The sequence below is a fragment of the Ctenopharyngodon idella genome, chromosome 5, assembly GCF_019924925.1.
Source record: "Ctenopharyngodon idella isolate HZGC_01 chromosome 5, HZGC01, whole genome shotgun sequence".
Lineage (NCBI taxonomy): Eukaryota > Metazoa > Chordata > Actinopteri > Cypriniformes > Xenocyprididae > Ctenopharyngodon > Ctenopharyngodon idella.
In genome coordinates, this window is record NC_067224.1 from 33350674 (window position 1) to 33371259 (window position 20586).

Consider the following 20586-nt stretch of genomic DNA (forward strand, 5'->3'; position numbering starts at 1 on the left):
GAAAGAGTGTGAGGGTGAGGAAGATCAGTCAAGGGGGACACCATTTGTACTCATGGTTTTTGAGGACAATGTCAATTTTTAAAACTATTCATGTACTGGCAGCAACATTAGTTTGAGGTTTACCTGAGTGCTGCTGCTGGAGTCACTCTGCAGCCTGGAATCTCTTTGCCTGCCTGAACTACAGCTCTGCGAGGACTGAATGACAAACACAATGCATCCTTAATTAAATATTGCATAAAATCAAAAGCAAACCTTTCAGTGTGGGCTCTTTATAAAAAAAAATAAATAAAAAAAAAGGCTTTAATGCCTGCCAAAGATGCATTTAGGCCCCATAAAGTCTTCTGCTTTGTGGATCTGCACTCACCTCATTGCTGATGGTGGAGTCACGGTGCATAATTCTCTGCGTGCTGCTGTCCATACTTGTCCCAGACGAACACTTGGCTAATGCCACTGCGTGCTGTTCTTTTTCTCTCTGTCTAACAATGGCCTCACACCCCAGCCATTCGCTCATGGTCTGTTCGTAGCATGCTCGCATCTGCTCATCCACCTGCGGAGTCCAGAGTTTCAGAGATGGCAAAGATGAGATTATCTTAAAACAAAATCCCCTCGACAACAATGGAACAAGCGCTTTGATTCACAAACCATCTGAAATCCAATTAACCTTGGTTTGGATAAAAGCTGACTAAAAAAATTAAATGCTTGTCACTTTTGTCAGAGCTCAGGAAAAGCAAACAGGGGGGGATGCCATGTTTGCCATATTCAAGGGCATTCACTGGAAATCTTACAGAAAACAAAGAATAAAGTTGCAGTCACATTAGCTAAATTTCTTGCTGCTAAAAAGTTCCACGGCTACCTATATGTGGTTCAGATACTTCTCGGATTTCATTAAAAATATCTTAATTTGTGTTCCGAAGATGATCGAAGGTCTTACGGGTGTGGAAAGACATAAGGGTGAGTGCTTAATGACAGAAATTCCATTTTTGGGTAAACTAACCCTTTAAAACAGTTTGGAAGGACAGTTTTAACCAAAAAAAAACAAAAACAAAAAAAACACCAACCTCTTTTCTCTCAGCCTCAGACATCCCAAATTGGTAATGACCCAGCAGGAAGGGCCAGACCTCTTTGCGCAAAGAAGGCTCAACTCCACCGAAATAAACTAGCCGCAATAACTCCTTTTCTTCATAGGCCTGCAAGAGAGCAGGCACACACTTACTCCAAAGCAGGTAAATTGACTTCCAAGGAATAAAAAAAAAAAAAAAAAAAAAAAAAAAAGGTATTTTAATTAATTAAGTACATTTTTATATTATTTAGGTAACACTTTAGTTTAAGGGTCCAACTCTCACTATTAACTAGTTGCTTGTTAGCATGCATATTACTAGGATTTTGGCTGTTTATTAGTACTTCTAAAGCACATATTAAAGCCTTATTCTTCATGACCGTATTCTACATCCCTTAATCCTACCCATAGTAACATAATAACTACCTTAGTAATTATTAATAAGCAGTAATTAGGAGTTTACTGCAAAAGTCGTAGTTAATAGTGAGAATTGGACCCTAATCTAAAATGTGACCATTATTTTACTATGTTAACCAGTCAAATCAATATCCAACATACATTGGTTTGCCTGTTTAGAGCATAAAATAGTCTGCCAGTATAAGCACACTAACAATCACAGCCATAAGGGTACTTCTGTATGGATTTTACATTGATTTTCACTCTTTAGTGCCACCACTGTGGCACTTAGGCTCTCAGCATTAGTCATCCAAACATATCGTTTATGTGATGAGAATGAGAGAACTGCGATTAGGGACTAATGAATATTAATGAATGTCTAGCAAAGACGCTCATTTAAATGTGGCTGCTTTTGACTTCAGGCAGAGTTGTGTATTTGTGCACTTACGCTGCAGTCTTGAAGAAACTTCTGCCACACTTCTGTCGTAAGGCCACCATACGCATCACCAGGCACATCTGGTTCCACAATAGTGTGATTAACAAGGCCAGACAGGTGAGTGCGGACTGTGGACAGGTGACGGCAGTACGCAAGCCCTGAGAGAGCAAAATATGTGTGTGGTTGAATGAATAAGAGAGACATTTGAGTATGTAAAGGTCACCTTTGATGAAAAAAGATGGTGTTGTGAGAAATAGATGAGTAATGAATACGAACATCCGTAGAAAGCCCGGGAGATGATTTGGTTCTTCATATTGTCACATAGCAACTTCAGAGGGGCCCTGCGGATGAGATAATGTTATTTCCTTAAATATATTTTTAAGATTAATTATTTTAAAGTATACACTTACACTTTAGTACAGAATATCTATAGGTTTTACATATAAACAATAAGTGATACTTGGGTATAAAAATACCTATTGGTGCTTTTTGGGTAAGGGATGTTCAATTGAATGCTGAAATTGCAGTTCAAGGTACTCAAAGTAGGATTTAAATTTTAAATTTGGTGGTGGATGTAGCTTTTTAAAATCTTTAGCAGTTAGTCTCAGAAATTTTAGTCTCAGAAGAAAAATACATTTCTCAAGCTAACAATAATAATAATAATAATAATATATTTACATTTAATTCTATTTTGAGTGCCTTTGACCACTATTCTTGTTTATCTGTAGGCTTTCTTTTTAATTCTGATAAAATTAGTCACTTCTTTTTTTATATTTACTTCTATAACTTGGACAACATTATATTCTGTCATTGTACCTTTCATGGTTGCATCCATTGGGCGGCGCTCCATCAGAGAAACTACTCTGTGAGCAGGAAGAGCAAGATGATTTCCTTGGTGTTGGGTGCCACATGTTCGCTCCCTGATCTATCAATTCCGGTGCCACTACCACACAAACACACACACAGAAATCTGAATACGCATTGAACATCTGGTTACATAATGGAGCTTATGTAGCCACAAGCAGAGCAACAAGAACCCACAATTACACCCAACCTAAAAAAAAAAAAAAAAAAAAAAATGCAATAATACCAGTCTGCAAGGATTTAATAAATAATGGCTGCTGTGACACTCAAAATTAACAGGATCATATTCCGGGTCAGATTTAAAAGCCACTATTATGATTACAAACACATATAATCATTATATAGTACACATATATTTCAAGGCTCCCTGAAAACACTTAACCATTAGCCCACAATTAACCAAGGGTCACTAATTTCACAGGAGGACGACTCCTGAACAAAACAGAAACTCACACTGGCAACTATGTGATTGCTTGCAGACGTAGAGGCCATAAAAGCAAGCATAAACCAGCAAGTTGGCGCATCAGACAGATACATGAACACATAAATGAGATGTGACAGGGAGAATTACAGCTGGGCTCAGGGGAGGATGGGGGCCCTCCCGGGCAACTGCAGTGGCGCATTGGCATCACCAGGGTCTGGCGTTTATGAGGCCATAGCCTCCTCGAGTTCAGGGAGAGAGATCGGGCCAGGAGGACAGTACCCAGGGAGAGATGGGAGGTGTGGGTAACAGTCACTGTAATGAGTCAAAACAGCTCAGTAAAACCAAAAGAATGTTTATGATGGATGGTACACATAAATGGACAAAAAAATGGAAATGACAAAAAATACCTTGATGGATACGAGAGGGCCCTTTTTCCCTATTATCCCTTTCTAAAAGCTGACATCCAAAATAGCTGTACCATAATGGGGAAACATTTATTGGCTCGAGAGCTTGTCTGATACTATTATTTAGTCTCTTACCAAAATCTGATTGGCTGTTTGGAAAAATAATGCGGAAGACATAATCGGTTGCTTCTTCCTCTTCTTTGTCTGAGACCGAGTCTGAGGATCCCTGTGGACATCTCTTTTTTAGCTTAGGAAATACTTTACCCTGAAAAAAAGAAAAGTGAAGCATCAGTTCAGGATACAATGACTGCAACAGATAAGCAAAGTAAAGACTAGAACTTAATTAGGCACAAGAAATGGCCAATTATTTCCCCTGTTCATAATTTATTTCTAACACACTAATTGACAGATTAATCAATCAAGACACACAAATTACAGCACAGCGAGAGACTGTAATTGATCTAAATAATATGGCAAGAATTTGCATAGCATCTTGAATCTGTAGCTCAAACAGTGAAGTCTCTTATGCTCACCAAGGCTACATTTATTTGAGCAAAAATACAGTAAAATCTGAAATATTGTGAAATATTATTACAATTTAAATAAACTGTTTTCTATTTTAATATATTTTAAAATGTAAATGTAATCAGCAGCATTTACTTCAGTCTTCAGTGTCACATGATCCAGTAACACTTTATTTTAGGGTCATTTAACTAGTTGCTTATTAGCATGCATATTACTAGAATATTGGCTGTTTATTAGTACTTATTAAGCACATATTAATGCCTTATTCTGCATGACCTTATTCTACATTCTTAATCCTACCCAATACCTAAACTTAACAACTGACTAACTAACTAACTAACTATCTATTAATAAGCAGTAAATTAGGAGTTTATTGAGGGAAAAGTCATAGTTAATAGTTTATATGTGTTCCCTATACTAACGTGTTACAGATGATCCTTCAGAAATCACTCTAATATGCTGATTTGGTGCTCAAGAAGCATTTCTTATTATTGTCAATGTTGAAAACAATTGTGCTGCTTAATATTTTTGTGGAAACAATGATACATTATAATTTTTTTTTTTTAAGAAGGTAAAACAATGTGATCTAAGGGTAATATCAAACAGAGTTGTCTTAGACTAAAACAAGCGTGAGTAACGAAAAAACGTAATGTATATTGTGTATATTTGAGGAAGGTCTATAGCAGGGGTGTCCAATCCTGCTCTTGGAGGGCCACTATACAGCAGAGTTTAGCTCTAGCCCTAGTTAAACACCTGAATCAGCTAATCAAGATCTTTAGTTGGGATCACTAGAAACTTCCAGGAAGGTTTGTTGGAGCTAAACTCTGTAGGAGTGTGGTCCTCCAGGAGTAGGATTGGATACTCCCGGTCTATAGTAACATTAAATGTTGTACAGATCAATTTCAAACCTTTCCTCTCTGGGACCAAAGGGGTGGGTCTAATTGGCCGTGAGGCAGAAGACCATTTTCAAGACAGGAGAGGAACTGAAGAAGGTGACCACCACGGGGAAAACGAATCGGAGGCCTTTGAATCCCATCCTGACTAACCAGAACCACTGTTCCCCCACAGTCAACTGCAGACAAAAATACATACACAACGGAATTATTATTATTATTATAATAAAATAATGTGATGCATGTATGTTCATTGACTTTTAAAGGAAACAGGTTCTCGCCATCACATATTACTAGGTTAAATACATGTACTTGATGTTTTGTTCATAGAGAACTCCTCTGCACTCAAAACATTTCCTCTTTTAACTGTACCTAAGATCTGAACCATCTTGATATTCTTAATATTGAAGCCATGACACAGCCTGTACAATAAGGAATTATTCATTGCCATTATTAGCTGAATTACATTGCTTCATAATCTGAGTACAGCCTCGCTTTAAATTCTCATCTCTCTCCAGAAGCAATTATGTTCTGATTAATTCTGCTCCCTCTATTCGGTCCGCTGATTTTGTGCATGGATGAATATGAAAAGGGCAAGTACAAGTGGGGATATTGGCTGAAAATTTGAGTGTACCCAAGTGGATTTACTTCACCGAAAGAGACTAAATACTGATTAATGTTAATGTTAGATATGCTTTTAACCTTTGGCAACTCTGTAGAATTTACATTAAGGTCATATTATATGTCTATGACTTATTTGAACTGTCAGAATTATGGACAAATAAGAAATTGCAGGATGTGTGTCATTTGGCTTCCAGTTTCTCAAACTGGCACAATGTCACCTACCCTGCTGATGACAGTGCAAGTACACAATCTCCTCCAGGCGGATTGTCATGGCGTAGTCCCAGTAAACACTGCAAGAAAACAGGTTAGACTTTAAGTGGCTTATGACCAACATAACTGAATAATATAAACCAATATGTAAAAGAATAGAAATGTCAGTGTTTCAAAATGTTTATATAAACGTTATTACTTTATTTAATGTTATTTAAATGTTTATTACTAAGAAAAAAAGTCATGTATTGTTTCATTTTTCACCAATTGGATAGAATATATAAATCCTGTAAAATTACATCTTATCTCCTGTGATACTCCAATTCAAAGAGATAACTTAAAATAATGTATGTATAATTCAAAATTCAATCATATATATTATATTTTATTAAAAAGATGACTAAACCAATGACAAACCAACCTTATTTCCCTTCTAAAAAAGGGTTTATTCTCTTTATCTTACAAACTGAACAGAGTCCCACCTCTTCTCATAGTCGAGATCTCCCACAGAGCCGTTCATTAGCTGATTTGGCGTCCATTTCAGAGTCATGCAGTCAGCCGTCTGGTGCAGAGAGAGGTATCCTGGGATTGCTTCCATATCATCCCTCTGAAAGTACCATAACAGAAGCCCACATTACAAAGCAAACCTTTCAATCAATAATAAATTCTGCTCATACTGTTTTCAGCTACTAGATTCTTTTGCACTTTTATCATAGCTTTCCTATTTAATCACAATAAAAAGGTAATTTAATATTTAGATAAAATATGCCCCTATAATTGACAGCGGTTTCATGTATTATTTACCGGCTGCACCAGTACGTTGTTCTTGCCGAACAGGAGGGTCGCTCTGGAATTCTGATGAAGAGACTCCACGTAGTCTCTGGCAGAGGGGGAGGGAGATGGCCTTTCATCCATACTACTACTGGAGTGTCTTTTCTGAATCTGAACACACACACGCATACATTATTGAGAACTGTGAGCAATCACTAAACAAATATGTTTCTTTCAAAATATTACATAAGCAACAGACAATATAACTAATGTCCAAGGTGGACAAATGTTTGGCTGCAGGTGAGTCATTAGATGTATACTTGCGTCTCCTCTTTCATATATCAAAAAGGAACTCTGCAGCAAAAACTTGGCTTTTACAGCTCTCTAGCAGATATTTGTAATACATCAGAAAACAAGCCTGAAGTGCAGTGCAGTCAGATCTATCGGAGACGAAAAACAAGCGCTGTGTGTCCTGTTGTTGTGTGGGTGTTGGCGATGGCCAGAGAGGGTGATCAGTCAGGAATCTGACGGCTGCGTTTGGTAATGGAGCTGGGTAATGATGTGAAGCATGTCTCTCGAGTAGAGGTTCATATTCTCCTCAGAAACAGCAGCCACACTCAAATACACTGACCGCAGCATGACTTTTATGGACCACAACCCCCTTCACAGGTCTTTGATGGAGGAACCACACTGATTTCAAAAGCTAAAAGATCACTGAGCAAATGCACAAACTAAACTGGCTTGCTCTGAAAAATTTAGATTTTGTTTATTTTGACTTTGTTTTGTCATAAAAATGAGCTTAGATATAGAAATTACCCTTACCAACACTGACAAACAATTAACAAAAGATCATTAATATTAAATTGACCTTATGAGTCCAACATCCTAAAGAAACTCAATTGTTGTGCAAGTGTTGAAAGTACTGTAGCATAATACTGAAAAACCACCCTTATTGGTTATGTCACTATGCATTATGACTTTAATGTGACATGCAATTGACTGACTATAAACTGCTCTTGACCCCTGACATTTCCTTGAGGCATGGTTTAAAACTTCAAGTGAATTTTAAATGGCCTGAACTTTCAATTTGAAAAAAAAAAAATAAATCTCGTTCAAAGGCACAAAAGCTTTCACTCTTACTAATTTTAAATGCAAACAGACAGAAAATATAAGTTATAAGATTAGCTATTACTCTTGACTCTTTTTAAGAACGTACCATTTTAAATATTGCAGGATTTATGAATTCTTGGTGTACAGCACCATAACCCAGAATGCCAAGATCAATATATTATCCTGCACATAATTATTCTGAAGTTGATGTTTGTAATTTCTGCACCATTAACTGCATCAAACAGAACTGCACATTTACTTACAGTAGTCTCGTTGAAGTGTTTGAACACACAAAAAAATCCACACACCATGTCAGCTGTTAAACTCATTTACTCACGCAGAGTGCAGGTCTCTTTGTAGGCGAGTCTTGTCGACAGTGGCCACTGTGAATACGATGCCTTTGCACCAACTCATCAGCAGAAGGATCCGTCCAGAAATGATCTGCCGTCTTCATTTTTGTGTACTCTAATGCACAGGGGCCCACTAAAGAAGAAATAAAGTTGAAAAAAGATTATCTGCTCAATGCCAACAATATAAAGGAAACAATAAGAGAAAATTGCTCTGTTCCAAAACCTAGTGAAGAGCCTCCCTGAATAGGCAGCTGCATTCTAAGGCATCATCCTAACCGTCAAGATGAATGATTTGAAACGTTCCACATAGGCAGCAACTCCATGTGCTACACAATTAGCGCTCTGCATGGGAAACTCAAAACTGACTTCAATAGAATTTGATGTTATCCTGTTGCTAAGCTAATGGCCTGTTACTCTAATAAGCATACATTATGTATCTCACACAAATATTGGGTAAAATAATAAACTTAATTAAAGCTGCAAGCAGTGATGAAAGGGCCCTCGCACCCGGGGCCACCACCACCTGTTGGCCTCAGGAAAACAGTGAATAGTGGGTGACATGCATGTAAGCGAGTAAACGTGCCACACTTCCTGCTGCCAACAGGTGGCACTTTGACTATTACCGAATATTGCCATGTAGATCTCTTTAGGCCAGGACTATTATCAAATGTGAAGTTTGGAGCAGATCGGACATTGTTTGCCTGAGTTCTGCTTCAACTCACCTGATACAATTTAACAGATATTTTATTGTATGTATTGTGTGTGTATATATTTTTTAGGTGTACCAGGTGATGTTGGAATGTTTTGAGTCTACTTCAAATTTCCCTACTAGGGACAATAAAGTATATTTCATTTCAGTTACAACAACTTCCTGTTTCGTGGCGTTAATCGCATATTTTAGCACTTAGCCAAGTGTTGCATGATTTCACGTGTTTCTAGTATGTTTGGTACTTCATGGCATATTTAAATGTGTTTCTGGGAGTGAATTATAGTGCAAAGCATGCCATTTCCTGTTCTCAGCAGGTGGCGCTATGATTAACTGAATATTGGCATATAGATGTCTTTAGGCCAGGACTCTTATCAAACGAGCATATTTAGGCCCTCAAAAATGTGATTAATTTCGGAGAAGAATAATAATTGACTGAGCATTTACAAAAAGGGTCCTCACACCATTGGTGCTCGGGCCCTAACTAGTGGATAATACATTTAGATTAGATAACTTTTATCAATACTATACTATTCAGTATGAAATATTTCTGTCATCCACCAGCTTACTGTATTTATATTTGAGCTTGTGGGGAATAAAAAAGAGCTCATCACTGACCTCACTAGGATTTGAAACAGAGCAAATGACAATATGCCACCAGATGACCTGTGGCCTTAAAGAGCCTCTATTATGCTTTTTTGGATATTACCTTTCATGTAGTAAAGTGTAATATAGCTGTTTGTGAATTTAAAAGTTCTGATCAGTTTAAAGTTCCAAAGTTCAATGTGCACAATAAATGGATTGTCTCCCAAAAGAAAGAACAGATTCTGAACTGCCTGAAATGGGTCGTCAGTAACTCCAGTCTTACTTTCTGCACAAACCTGTGTAGGTTTGTAACAAATTTGCATAATGCCAGCCTGTGGTCTTTTTTTGGCTGCCTGTGAACGTCTACTTTGACCCCGCCCTCAAACACTGTAGTTGTAGCTGAGGCCTGGATGAGTTTGATTCGTGTTGTCAACATGTCAAGACGACGCTGTTTTTTTGGACTCCGAAAGCAAATCCACTCTGCATGCACTTCAAAATAATGAGGACTCGGGCTCGAATTGATACGGTAAAACCAATGCCATCACTGTGTGTAAGTACTGAGGAAGCCTCCAGAGCTGAAATTCAGATATGGTAATGGAAGTTTTGTTTCCGACACGTGTTGCAAGCAGTAGACCCATCACAACAGACTGGGCTATCTGACCAATCAGAGCAGAGTAGGCTCTTGGAAAGGAGGGGTTTAGAAAGACCGAATCCTTTATCAAACTGTTTCTGATACTGTGAGAAAAGAGGTGATGCTTCAGTGTATATTATGAGAAAATTAAAGTGTTATTCTTTTATCTTGGATGCATGTAAACCTATTGTAGTAGACCTCCAAAACAAAATTAGGAACCTTTGAAACAGCATAATAGGGGCACTTTAACAATAAGAAAGATTTAATAAAAAAAGAGCAGGTTTACCTAACAAAGAGGCGAGGATAGGGCCGTCCACCGGGTCCATTAGGATAGCCTCCTTCTCATAAAACTTACTGTAACAACATTAAAAGCAACTTTAATTTAACATAATTCAAGTTGGCAAGTTTGATTGTACCTGAAAGAAAACTGGTCAAGCTGCTTTCTCTTAATATCTCTATCCCACCTCTCTCACCTGCTGTTTTCCACCAGGTACAGCACGATCTTGTCCAGCACTTTCTCAATGAGTGCGGTGTGGATCCACACATATTTGACGGCCTGAGGCAAGAAGTTTGCCTTGGGCATCTTACGGCTGCTCTCACTGTATGAGAGAGACTGACTTCGTCTGAAGCAAAGAACAGTCAAAGTCAGCAAAAGTCAAAAGTTTTTACACTGTCAAGATCAATTCCTATGTAGATACTTGTGCTTTGAAAGGAGCTTTTGTCAACAAGGTGGTAACTACTAAGCATATTATATACTGTACTCTTTCCAGGAATGGTATTTACTGATACTTTGCCTGTAGTGCACATATGTTGGTAATATCTATGAGATGCAGAAATTTAAAAAAAAAAAAAATGCTTCAGAAAGCAAATACATTGCAAGTTTTTAGGTTTCATACACAATTTATGTATTGTACATATTTTGAGAGAGTCTCAGTTGTGTGTTGTATTGGAGGATATCTCAAAGTCTGGTCTCACTTGCTCTCAAAGACCAGCTCCAGCTCCTGGGCTTTTCTGCACAGCTCTTCAGCTGGAGGGAAGCTTTTTCCCACTTTGGTGAAGAGCGCAGCTATTTTGTTGCTTCGTAGGAAACCGGCAGCTCTCCGCTTCAACCCATGAAGCACACAAGCTTCAACAGCAGCTACACACACATATACACATTTACACACAGAGGAAATGGACAATAACAAATTAATGGATCATTTTCGATGAAGAAGAAAGATTATGTTACCCCAATGCTTGAAAGGCTTTTTGTGTATCAGAGCAACTAGAAAATAGGGATATGATTGCAAAATCTTAAAAACAGTAAGCATGTTGTCAAAATGTGGGAATTATACTTTTGTGCACTCTTTCAAAAAAAATTTTTTGAAAGAAATTAATACTTATATTTAGCAAGGATGCATTAAATTGATCAAAAGTGACAGTAAAGACTTTTATAATGTTACAAAAGATTACAATTAGAAGCAAATTCTGTTCTTTTGAACGCTGTTCTATTCATCAAAGAATCCAGAAAAAAATAAATAAAAATGTAGCATGGTTTCAACAAAAATATTAAGCAGCACTTTTTTTCAACATTGCAAATAAGAAGAAATGCTTCTTGAGCACCAAATCAAAATATTAGAATGATTTCTGAAGGATCATGTGACACTGAAGACTGGAGTAATGATGCTGAAAAATCAGCTTTGACATCACAGGAATAAATTACATTTTAAAATATATTAAATTAGAAAAGTTATTTTAATTTCGAATAATATTTCAAAATATGACCACATTTTTTATTAAAGGGGTCCTTGATTATGATTTCACTTTTTTATCTTTAGTTAGTGTGTAATGTTGCTGTTTGAGCATAAACAACATCTGCAAAATTATGACGATCAAAGTTCAGAGCAAAGGGAGATATTTTCTTTTACAGAAAATCGCTTTTTAAGGACTACAACAAATGGCTGGTAGGGACTACAACGAGCTTCTTCCTGGGTTGGTGACATCACAAACCCCAACATTTACATAAACCCTGCCCCCGAGAACACGCAACAAAAGGGGACAAGGCCATGTTGGGCTGCTTTAGAGAAGAGTAGGAGTTGTAGTAGTAGAGTGTTGTTACCATGCCGTCATTTTACGCCGGACTGCTTCACAAATGAGGGTCAATTCAACACTGGATTTGCACAAAAGATTAACATGACGGCACATGCTAGTCGCCGAGTTGAAACAACTCCACAGCAACTACATAAATGTATCCACTAACCATTCAGAAACCTCCAGTTGCATTCTAAAAGTTGTAACTTGTTCCCGAGTATCATCAGTGTCCGACTCTGGTTTGAACAATGTAGGGATGAACACCGTTACGGACAATCGTCACTTTGGCTGCATGAGATTCTCCAGCTTTGTTGTTGTTGAGCAACCGAAGCGTGAGCTGTTAAAGCTCCGCCCTCTTCTGGAAAGGGGGCCGGGAGCAGTAGCTCATTAACATTTAAAGGGACACACAAAAACAGCGTGTTTTTGCTCACACCCCCAATAGGGGCAAATTTGACAATCTATAATAAATGATCTGTGGGGTATTTTGAGCTGAAACTTCACAGACACATTTTGGGGACACCAGAGACTTATATTACATCTTGTGAAAAGGGGCATAATAGGTCCCTTTTAAATAAGTGCAGCTTTAGTGAGCATAGGAGACCACTTTCAAAATACTTAAAAAGAAATGTAACCGACCCCAAACTTTTGAATGGTAGTGTACATACTGTATTTAATACTGCATTAGTAAAGGACAATGTACAGTCAGCTGGTCATTATTGCAAAACAATCCCTGAGACCCACATGTAAATTGGAGGGTTTGTGTAGGACCCTAAACGGGTTCATTTATAACTCTTAAATGTCTACATCCAAATAAATAAATAAATAAATAGACATAAAATATTAATTTGAGCAGTAATTATTTCATTATGTAAAAAGAGCTACACCACAGAATGATTTTGACCAATCAAAACAGGAAAAACAAAGTTATTTTTTTATAAAAGCATATACATGTATAGTTTATGAAAGCATGTGAATAAGTAATTGAAAACGTGAATATATAATAAAACTAAAACACCCAGACAGAGAGGGACAATGAGATGGAATACAAATATGTGGACAGAGACACACTGCACTACGTGGCAGTGCCTGCAGAGCTGATACTGAGGCTCTCACAGGACTAATCTTGTGGATCTGCTCGGATGGGGTTGGGGGAAAGCCTGCGTAGCCATGGAAACCCTCACTGATGGAGCACTTGTGCTCAGTGAGAGCTGGGCAGGGCTCTGAAACAACATCAGCTTTTTTATCTCTCTGCCTCTATCCTCATCCTGTCCTATTCTGTCTTTTCTTGTCTCCAATGTGTCACTTTTTGTTCTCTTTTATAGCTGTTCTGTGTGACAGTCTCGATATTTAGGCTCTCTCATCTGACTCCAACACTCATCTGACACTCCCTCTCTTCTCCTCTGCTCTGTTTATAATCTCTACAATCTCCTTCTCTGGCTGCATCAGAGTGCCACTTGTTTATCTCTTCCTTTTGCCTATTATTCGTCTCGTAGTCTCTGGTGTGGCAGACTGAAATGCATGAGAGATAAACATGAGGGAAATCAGTCTAAAGATCAGGTTAAAATCTCTTAATTCAGAGAGATGCACATCCATACAAACACGTAGCTGCTTTCATCTGATGCTGTATTCATCGCTTCTCTTTGACCAGCCTAAATGGATTCATGCCGAAGAGAGAAGACAGATAAAAATGAGCATGTGAAATGAATGAACTGTGGATGCACAAACCATCAAACGGGTTCAAAGGTCTCATATGCTGCTACAGACACACTATCTAATGAGAGGATCTTTAGTTGAATCACAATAGCTGAATATTCCGTTTACTTACCATCATGCCATTCAGAGCTATATGACGGTTTTATGCAAGCTTGTTTCCACCTCTGAATAAAACAATTTTACATCTCGCAATTCCGACTTTTTTCTCACAGTTGCAAGATATAAACTTGCAATTGCGAGTTATAAAGTCCAGTTCCGAGGGGGAAAAAAGACTGACTTTTTTCTAAGAATTGCAAGTTTATATCTCACAATTCTGAGATAAAAAGTCAGAATTACGAGATAAAAAGTCGCAATTACCTTTTTTATTTTTTATTCAGTGGCAGAAACAAGCTTCCATACTGTTTCGACTAAAGTAAGTTGGTTACAGAATCCTCAATTTACCAAAAGGGACAAAAAGCCCCTCTAAAGCCACAATACAATAGGTTTGTGTATGGAACAAACTAAAATTTAAAGTAATCACTGAAAATCATCCCCTCAAATCTCATACGTCTTGTGACTGACTGCATATAGAACTAGTCCTTCAAAAGTTTGGGGTCGGTAAGATGTTGTTTTAATGTTTTTAAAATAAGTCTTATGCTCACCAAAGCTGAATTTACTTGATCAAAAATACAGTAAAAACAGTAATACTGTAAAATATTACTACAATTTAAACATTTTTTAAACAATTTAACATTTAAAATAACTTTCTTTAAAATGTTATTTATTCCTGCCATGGCAAAGCTGAATTTTCAGCATCATTACTCCAGCCTTCAGTGTCACATGATCCATCAGAAATCATTCTAATATGCTGATTTGATGCTCAAGAGACATTTATTTTCAATGTTGAAAACAGTTGTGCTGCTTAATTTTTTGTGGAAACCATGATACAATATTTTTCAGGATTCTCTGATGAATAGAAAGTTTATTTGAAATAGCAGTCTTTTGTAACATTATAAATGCCTTTACCGCCTTTTTTGACAAATTTAATGCATCCTTTCCGAATAAAAGAATGAATTTCCAAATAAATAATAATAATAATAATAATAATAATAATAATCTTACTGACCCCAATGCAAACACAAGTGTAAATGATATTCCAAAATTAAGCATAGCCTTTCAGTGAATAACAACTTAAATTTCAGTAAATACCTCTTATAAAGCTATTGTACAGCTTCAGAAAAGTTGTACAAGCTACTTATAAAAAATAAAATAAAATAGCAACCTGAGAATTCTGCTTTTTTTGTTTAGTGTTCCCATCAATGAAAGAAAATCCTATGGGTTTGAAAAGACTTGGGTGTAAGTAAATGACAGAATTTTCATTTTTAGCTGAACCATTCCTTTACGCTTGTTTTCATTTACTTTCTTCTTTGTAAGATTTGTTTTACGTTATACAGAATGATTTGTAACTAAAGCTCACTCTATATGCACGATGGGCCTGGATGCAAATTAGGCCTAAATTATTTTTATTCCCAGTGATTCTCAATTCAGTCATTTTACTGTGAGAGTGAAATGACAAATCTGTATGCAAGGGAAATGAAAGCAGCTTAATCCCAAAGTAAAATGAAAAGGAACATGCAAAGAGAGAGAGAGAGAGAGAGAGAGAGAGAGAGAGAGAGAGAGAGAGAGAGAGAGAGAGAGAGAGAGAGAGAGAGAGAGAGAGAGAGAGAGAGAGAGAGAGAGAGAGAGAGAGAGAGAGAGAGAGAGAGAGAGAGAGAGATTGGACGAGGAAGAAAATTATTTTACAGTCAAATAAGTTTCCAAACCAATATTCACAGCAACAATCAAGCAGCACGACTCATTCTGTCATAGGAAATGGCACAGGGAGCAGGCGCCCACCCCCGACCCTGATCTCAAACGCTCATTAAAAATGTAATCATACCGTCTGCGCTAATGGTTTCTAATCACAGTGCCACATTGTGAACGGAGTGAAACCTGGATATATATGATCCCCTCCACTCTCACTGACCAGCAATTTACACTGCAACATAATGATGTAAAAGCATCTGAGTGACACAGCATGCTTTTAAAGCCACACGTGGATTAGAGATAAAATTAAGAGATGTCTTAAAATCTCACAGAACTGCACACGGTTGATAACTGTATCCTATATCCGTGATGATGAAAAATGTCAGTGTTGACATTTCCATCTGCGGTGTGTAAACATCACTGTAATCACGATGGCTAATTACTCCCCCATGGGCAGCCAGCAAAGTCTGGCTACCCTCCATTCATTTCCTATTATCTGCCAGTGCCACACTAGAAGCAGCAGCAGTATTACATCATTACAGTATTAGCATACACACTCGTAAAGTAATTCATCCATTAGGGCATAATGATTAGACATTCTTTCCTTTCTCTTCAAGTATTCCTGCTTTTGTTATGATTCTGTTCAAATTATGATTCTTTCATCATTTACTCACCCTCATGTTGTTGCGAAGCTTTCTTTCTTCTGTGGAATACTTTTTTTTTTTTTAAGAATATTTAAGAATATTTGAACTCTCTTTGTCCATACAGTGAAAGTCAATAGAATCCAAAACAACATTGGACCTCACTGACTGAAGAAAAAAAAAAAAAAAAAAAAAAAAAAAAAAAAGTGCATATAGATTTGGAAGGACATGAGGGTGAGGAAATGACAGAATTTTCATTTTTCTGTCAACTATTCCTTTATCAATTTTGTCTCAGAATCCTTATAAAGAAATAAAAAGACAAAAATTAGACAATTGTTGACCCACCACTTTGTTGAGACCTCGTCTGAAACTCTAGAGGATACGCATGTGAGACTACTGGAGTCTTTTGGAGTCAGTAAATGGCTATCCATTTGATCTCACTGCTGTTGTAATATCAAAAAGATCTCATTTGGGATGTTTTTCCTTTCCTTGCCTCTTCTATGACTTCTTGTATTTCACCCAGCAGAGGTTCAGTGATGTGGCAGGAGACAGTTGAGTGGACTTGAGATGGAGACAGAGCAGGGCAGAAAAGAGTCACGATGAATCAAAACTCAGTGAATTACAGGAACAACCGGCTGAAACCAGAAACCAGCAATGCACACATGCCCTATAATCATCTACCGAATCCCGCTGCTGCTACAGGCATGTAATAAAACAAGTTAACAAGGCTGTTAATCAAAAGGCGTTTTCAAAGCTACTTTGATTGGTGTTATTCAGAAACATCACAGTGTGGCTAAAGAAAGTGGCTCCACGAGCCTGTGAGCTTTAACTGCAAGGTTTCGTTGTTTTATTTCTACCTCAATGAGACACTTTTGAGAACAATAATTGCCTGGATGCAGAGAGAGAAAAACAGTCTAATTTACCAACATTTCAAACCTGCCAACAGCATTTGACCCCTCACAGAGTTGTGCTGATTAAATTCCAGGTAAGGTGGTATGGCTGTCAGCAGGGCCGCGCACAGGCATTTTGAGGGGCAGTGGCCCAAACCAAGAACAAGGGCACCAATCCCAATACATCATAACTGTACACACAAACTAGTCCTCTAAAATTCTTTGCTATATACTTGACGGTGTCAAGGAAGTAACTGGATGATGATCTTTTTATTTCTCGTTACAAATATAATAATAAAAGATGACTGCACATTTACTACACTTTATTCTAGATAACCGTTATGATAGAGACACCATTTAAACATTAAGATATTCAATTTGTTAGAAATTTGTGTAAATCTTAAAAATAGACAGAATTTTGTGTCTAAATTTACTGTATATAGAGACTGTCTATCTGTCACTGTTGGTTTAATCTGCATCAAGCCCAATAGACATCTAAGGCCCTGTTTACACCTTTAGTATTAAAGAATTAGTTCACTTTCAAATGAAGATTACCCCAAGCTTTACTCACCCTCAAGCTATCCTAGGTGTATATGACTTTCTTCATTCTGATGAACACAGTCAGAGAAATATTAATAAATATCCTGACGCATCCGAGCTTCATAAATGGCAATGAGCGGGATCAATGAGTATGAGCTGAAGAAAGTGCCTCCATCCACATCCATCCATCATAAACGTGCTCCACACGGCTCCGGGGGGTTAATAAAGGCCTTCTGAAGCAAATCGATGCATTTGTGTATTAAAACAAACAACAACAAAAAAAATCCATATTTAACAAGTTATGAAGCTTCCGCCAGTCCGCCTTCTGTATTCTACTTACGAAGAAAGTGTTAAACTCTCACAGTTCAAAACGCTTACGATACGTCCTACACCTTCCCTATTCAACTTACAGAAAAAAACTTAACTGACATCATGCCAGTTCCGTTTTTTTACGTAGTTTGAATGAGGAAGGCAGACTTGCACTGTCAAGTGCGTGTTAGAAATCGGGAACGGTGAGAGAACATTGTGCTTGGTACGTTTTTCTTCAAACCAAACTTGGGTCTTCAGCCGACAAAGTTTTAATCCTGCCTGGCTAGCGCGCTTCCCATAATGTTTATGCGTTAGCTCAGTAGGGGGAGAGTAGGCAGTCTTTTGTGGCTGTTCAAACACATTCGACCACATGAGTGTCTACACTACAAAAATAATCGGTTCAAATTCGTTTTTCAACTACCTCTGGAAGCGGTTGAAAGTGGACAAGCGCAAAATGTTTTAGACCCCATTTACACCTGTATTTAGCTTCGTCACCTTGTGATCCAATCCACTCATCTTAATACCAGGTGTAAACAGGGCCTAAGCAGTGTGTCATTACTTCACTTCAGTATTTTGAGTTGCAAAAGATCATGTTGATAACCAAGTTTAGCACATTTTTGTGTTGTAGTCTGCTGAGTTCAGCGTGATCCAGGTGGCAAAAATCACCCCTCGCCCGAGTTTAGACAAATCAAGGCTATAACCACAGACAATTATTTAAAGGTGAAAGGAAGAAATCATGAATAAATTAATATATGATTCATTGCCCAGCACTGGTCACTCTGCTAGTCAATTCTGCAATACAGGCAATAAGTTCAATAATCAGCAGAAAATTATTAAAACACTATCAACAAAACAAAATCAGAGGAGTTTACTGGAATGTAAAAGGAGGACAAAAGGGCAGTGGCTTGGGCCCTGTGCACGTCCCTCATTGCCAGCGTCCAGAGTAATAAAAGCTTTTTAGAAAATGTAAAATGCAAATGTGAATAAAGCTGAACAGGACAATAAAGCCTTCACACAACAGGGTGAATATGACCTGGCAGAAACTGCAGTATTAATGACTACTCATTTATTCTGTTTACGCACCGCTCGATCATTAAACATGTTATGGTACCTTGATGTGAATTTGCACAGCAACGGAGATGGTATGGAAGAGTGATAACTTAATTATGTAGACAGATTTACTGCTGACAAACAGTGGGTAGCACTTACTGCAGCATGATCGATTACACATTCACTTTAGTGGTCTATATATTTTGAAATTATCATTCTATGTTAATCTACACTCAATAAACATGACACTTCTCCTTTTACTCCCACTCTGACATTAAACGCGCTTTGACGCTTTCCAAGGCCTGTTAAATGTCGAATGTTCGCTCTATCTGTGAATTAGCCAAACCATCATGCTGCCCAACATTTGACAGGTACTGAAACACAGCTGATCCCCAGACTCTCCCATGGAAACGAAAAATGTGGTGGTCATGAACTGCATTTCTTTTTTATGTTTCCTGAGGTGCACTTACAATGTTAGTATTATCAAAACATCAAAAATGGTCATATTTTAGAAACAAAGGGCCATTTTATACCCTGATTTGAATGCTCTGTTGGAGACTTCAATGTAAATGCCCACTACTATGACTGGCTAACATCTTTGCATATGAAATAATTATTACATGTGGAAGTCTCTCAAAATCTTTTACTATGTTTTTATTATTACAGCTGTCGAGATTAATCGTAAAAAGTGTTGATTATAGCATTATATTTAGATCTACTCCTGTTGCATGAAAGGTTGCAGCGATGAGCAATGTAGTCGCTGACAGACATTCAGATATTCATCTCATCTTTGCAACTCGATTTCTGCACTCTGACGAATGCTTTCATCATAACAGTGCAAACACTGTGTAAATAAGAGATTTGTTGTACAGTGTAGAAAGCATCATTGATTATAATGGGTCCAGAACTCAGTCACTGATAAAAATCGCAGTGTGTGATTGACAGCACCGTTGATTATAAAGGGAGGGTTCTTTGATCGCTTTCTGTATATAATTTAATCACAATTTAACAGATTATTTTCATGCTACTAAGAAAACAATGTGAAGTTGACCATTTAAGTCACTGGCTTGATTTACTGATGCATAAACAGTAATAAATGATTTTGAGACAAAGAACGTCTGACTGTACATGAATCATTACATATATTACATACATTACAGAAATCACTGATCACAGATCAAGCATTAAAATTAACACAGTTACTTACATGTTGTGCCATTACTGTCAGGTCCATATCTTAAAGTAAAAGTCTGTTTGCAAAGTATGCGCCAATATTGCGACTGATTTACCAAAGAATCCACAGTAAAATGTACTGAACAAACAAGTAATGCTCTACTGAGACATTCACATAGTTGCAAATAAATAACCACTTTCCTAGCATTAGGATCCTTCAATCCTTCTCATCTCACTAATGTGCCAGTGGGCAGGGCCAAAAATGTGATGATGTAGAAGTAGGCATTGATCTGATTCTGCAGAGATGGCCTTTCATGACACTATTCTGTCATAATGTCACAAAATCAAAAAAACAAATAATTTTTGGACCTTGATTTCACTTTCAGTAAAAGCTGTTTTTGGACTAACAAGGATGTTTTGAGTTCTGAA

At 37.5% G+C, this 20586-nt stretch overlaps 1 protein-coding gene across 5 annotated transcripts in view; it reads right to left on the reverse strand.

Annotated features, from left to right (window-relative positions):
• The window catches only part of sgsm1a (small G protein signaling modulator 1a), a 48194-nt gene that overhangs the window by 8918 nt on the left and 18690 nt on the right, over nt 1-20586 (reverse strand). For 3 of the 5 annotated variants that reach the window (XM_051894902.1, XM_051894900.1, XM_051894903.1), the window contains exons 4-19: nt 10962-11124; nt 10460-10609; nt 10273-10340; nt 8052-8197; nt 6638-6775; nt 6316-6440; nt 5846-5913; nt 5015-5178; nt 3717-3846; nt 3325-3489; nt 2706-2832; nt 2166-2230; nt 1902-2047; nt 1059-1187; nt 365-547; nt 124-195 (exon numbers count right to left, since the gene is read on the reverse strand). In XM_051894902.1, coding sequence (XP_051750862.1) covers nt 124-195; nt 365-547; nt 1059-1187; nt 1902-2047; nt 2166-2230; nt 2706-2832; nt 3325-3489; nt 3717-3846; nt 5015-5178; nt 5846-5913; nt 6316-6440; nt 6638-6775; nt 8052-8197; nt 10273-10340; nt 10460-10609; nt 10962-11124 — 2039 coding nt within the window. Of the gene's footprint in view, nt 1-123; nt 196-364; nt 548-1058; nt 1188-1901; nt 2048-2165; nt 2231-2705; nt 2833-3324; nt 3490-3716; nt 3847-5014; nt 5179-5845; nt 5914-6315; nt 6441-6637; nt 6776-8051; nt 8198-10272; nt 10341-10450; nt 10610-10961; nt 11125-20586 lie in introns of those variants that run through there. The other 2 variants (XM_051894904.1, XM_051894905.1) reach the window with 2 other exon arrangements.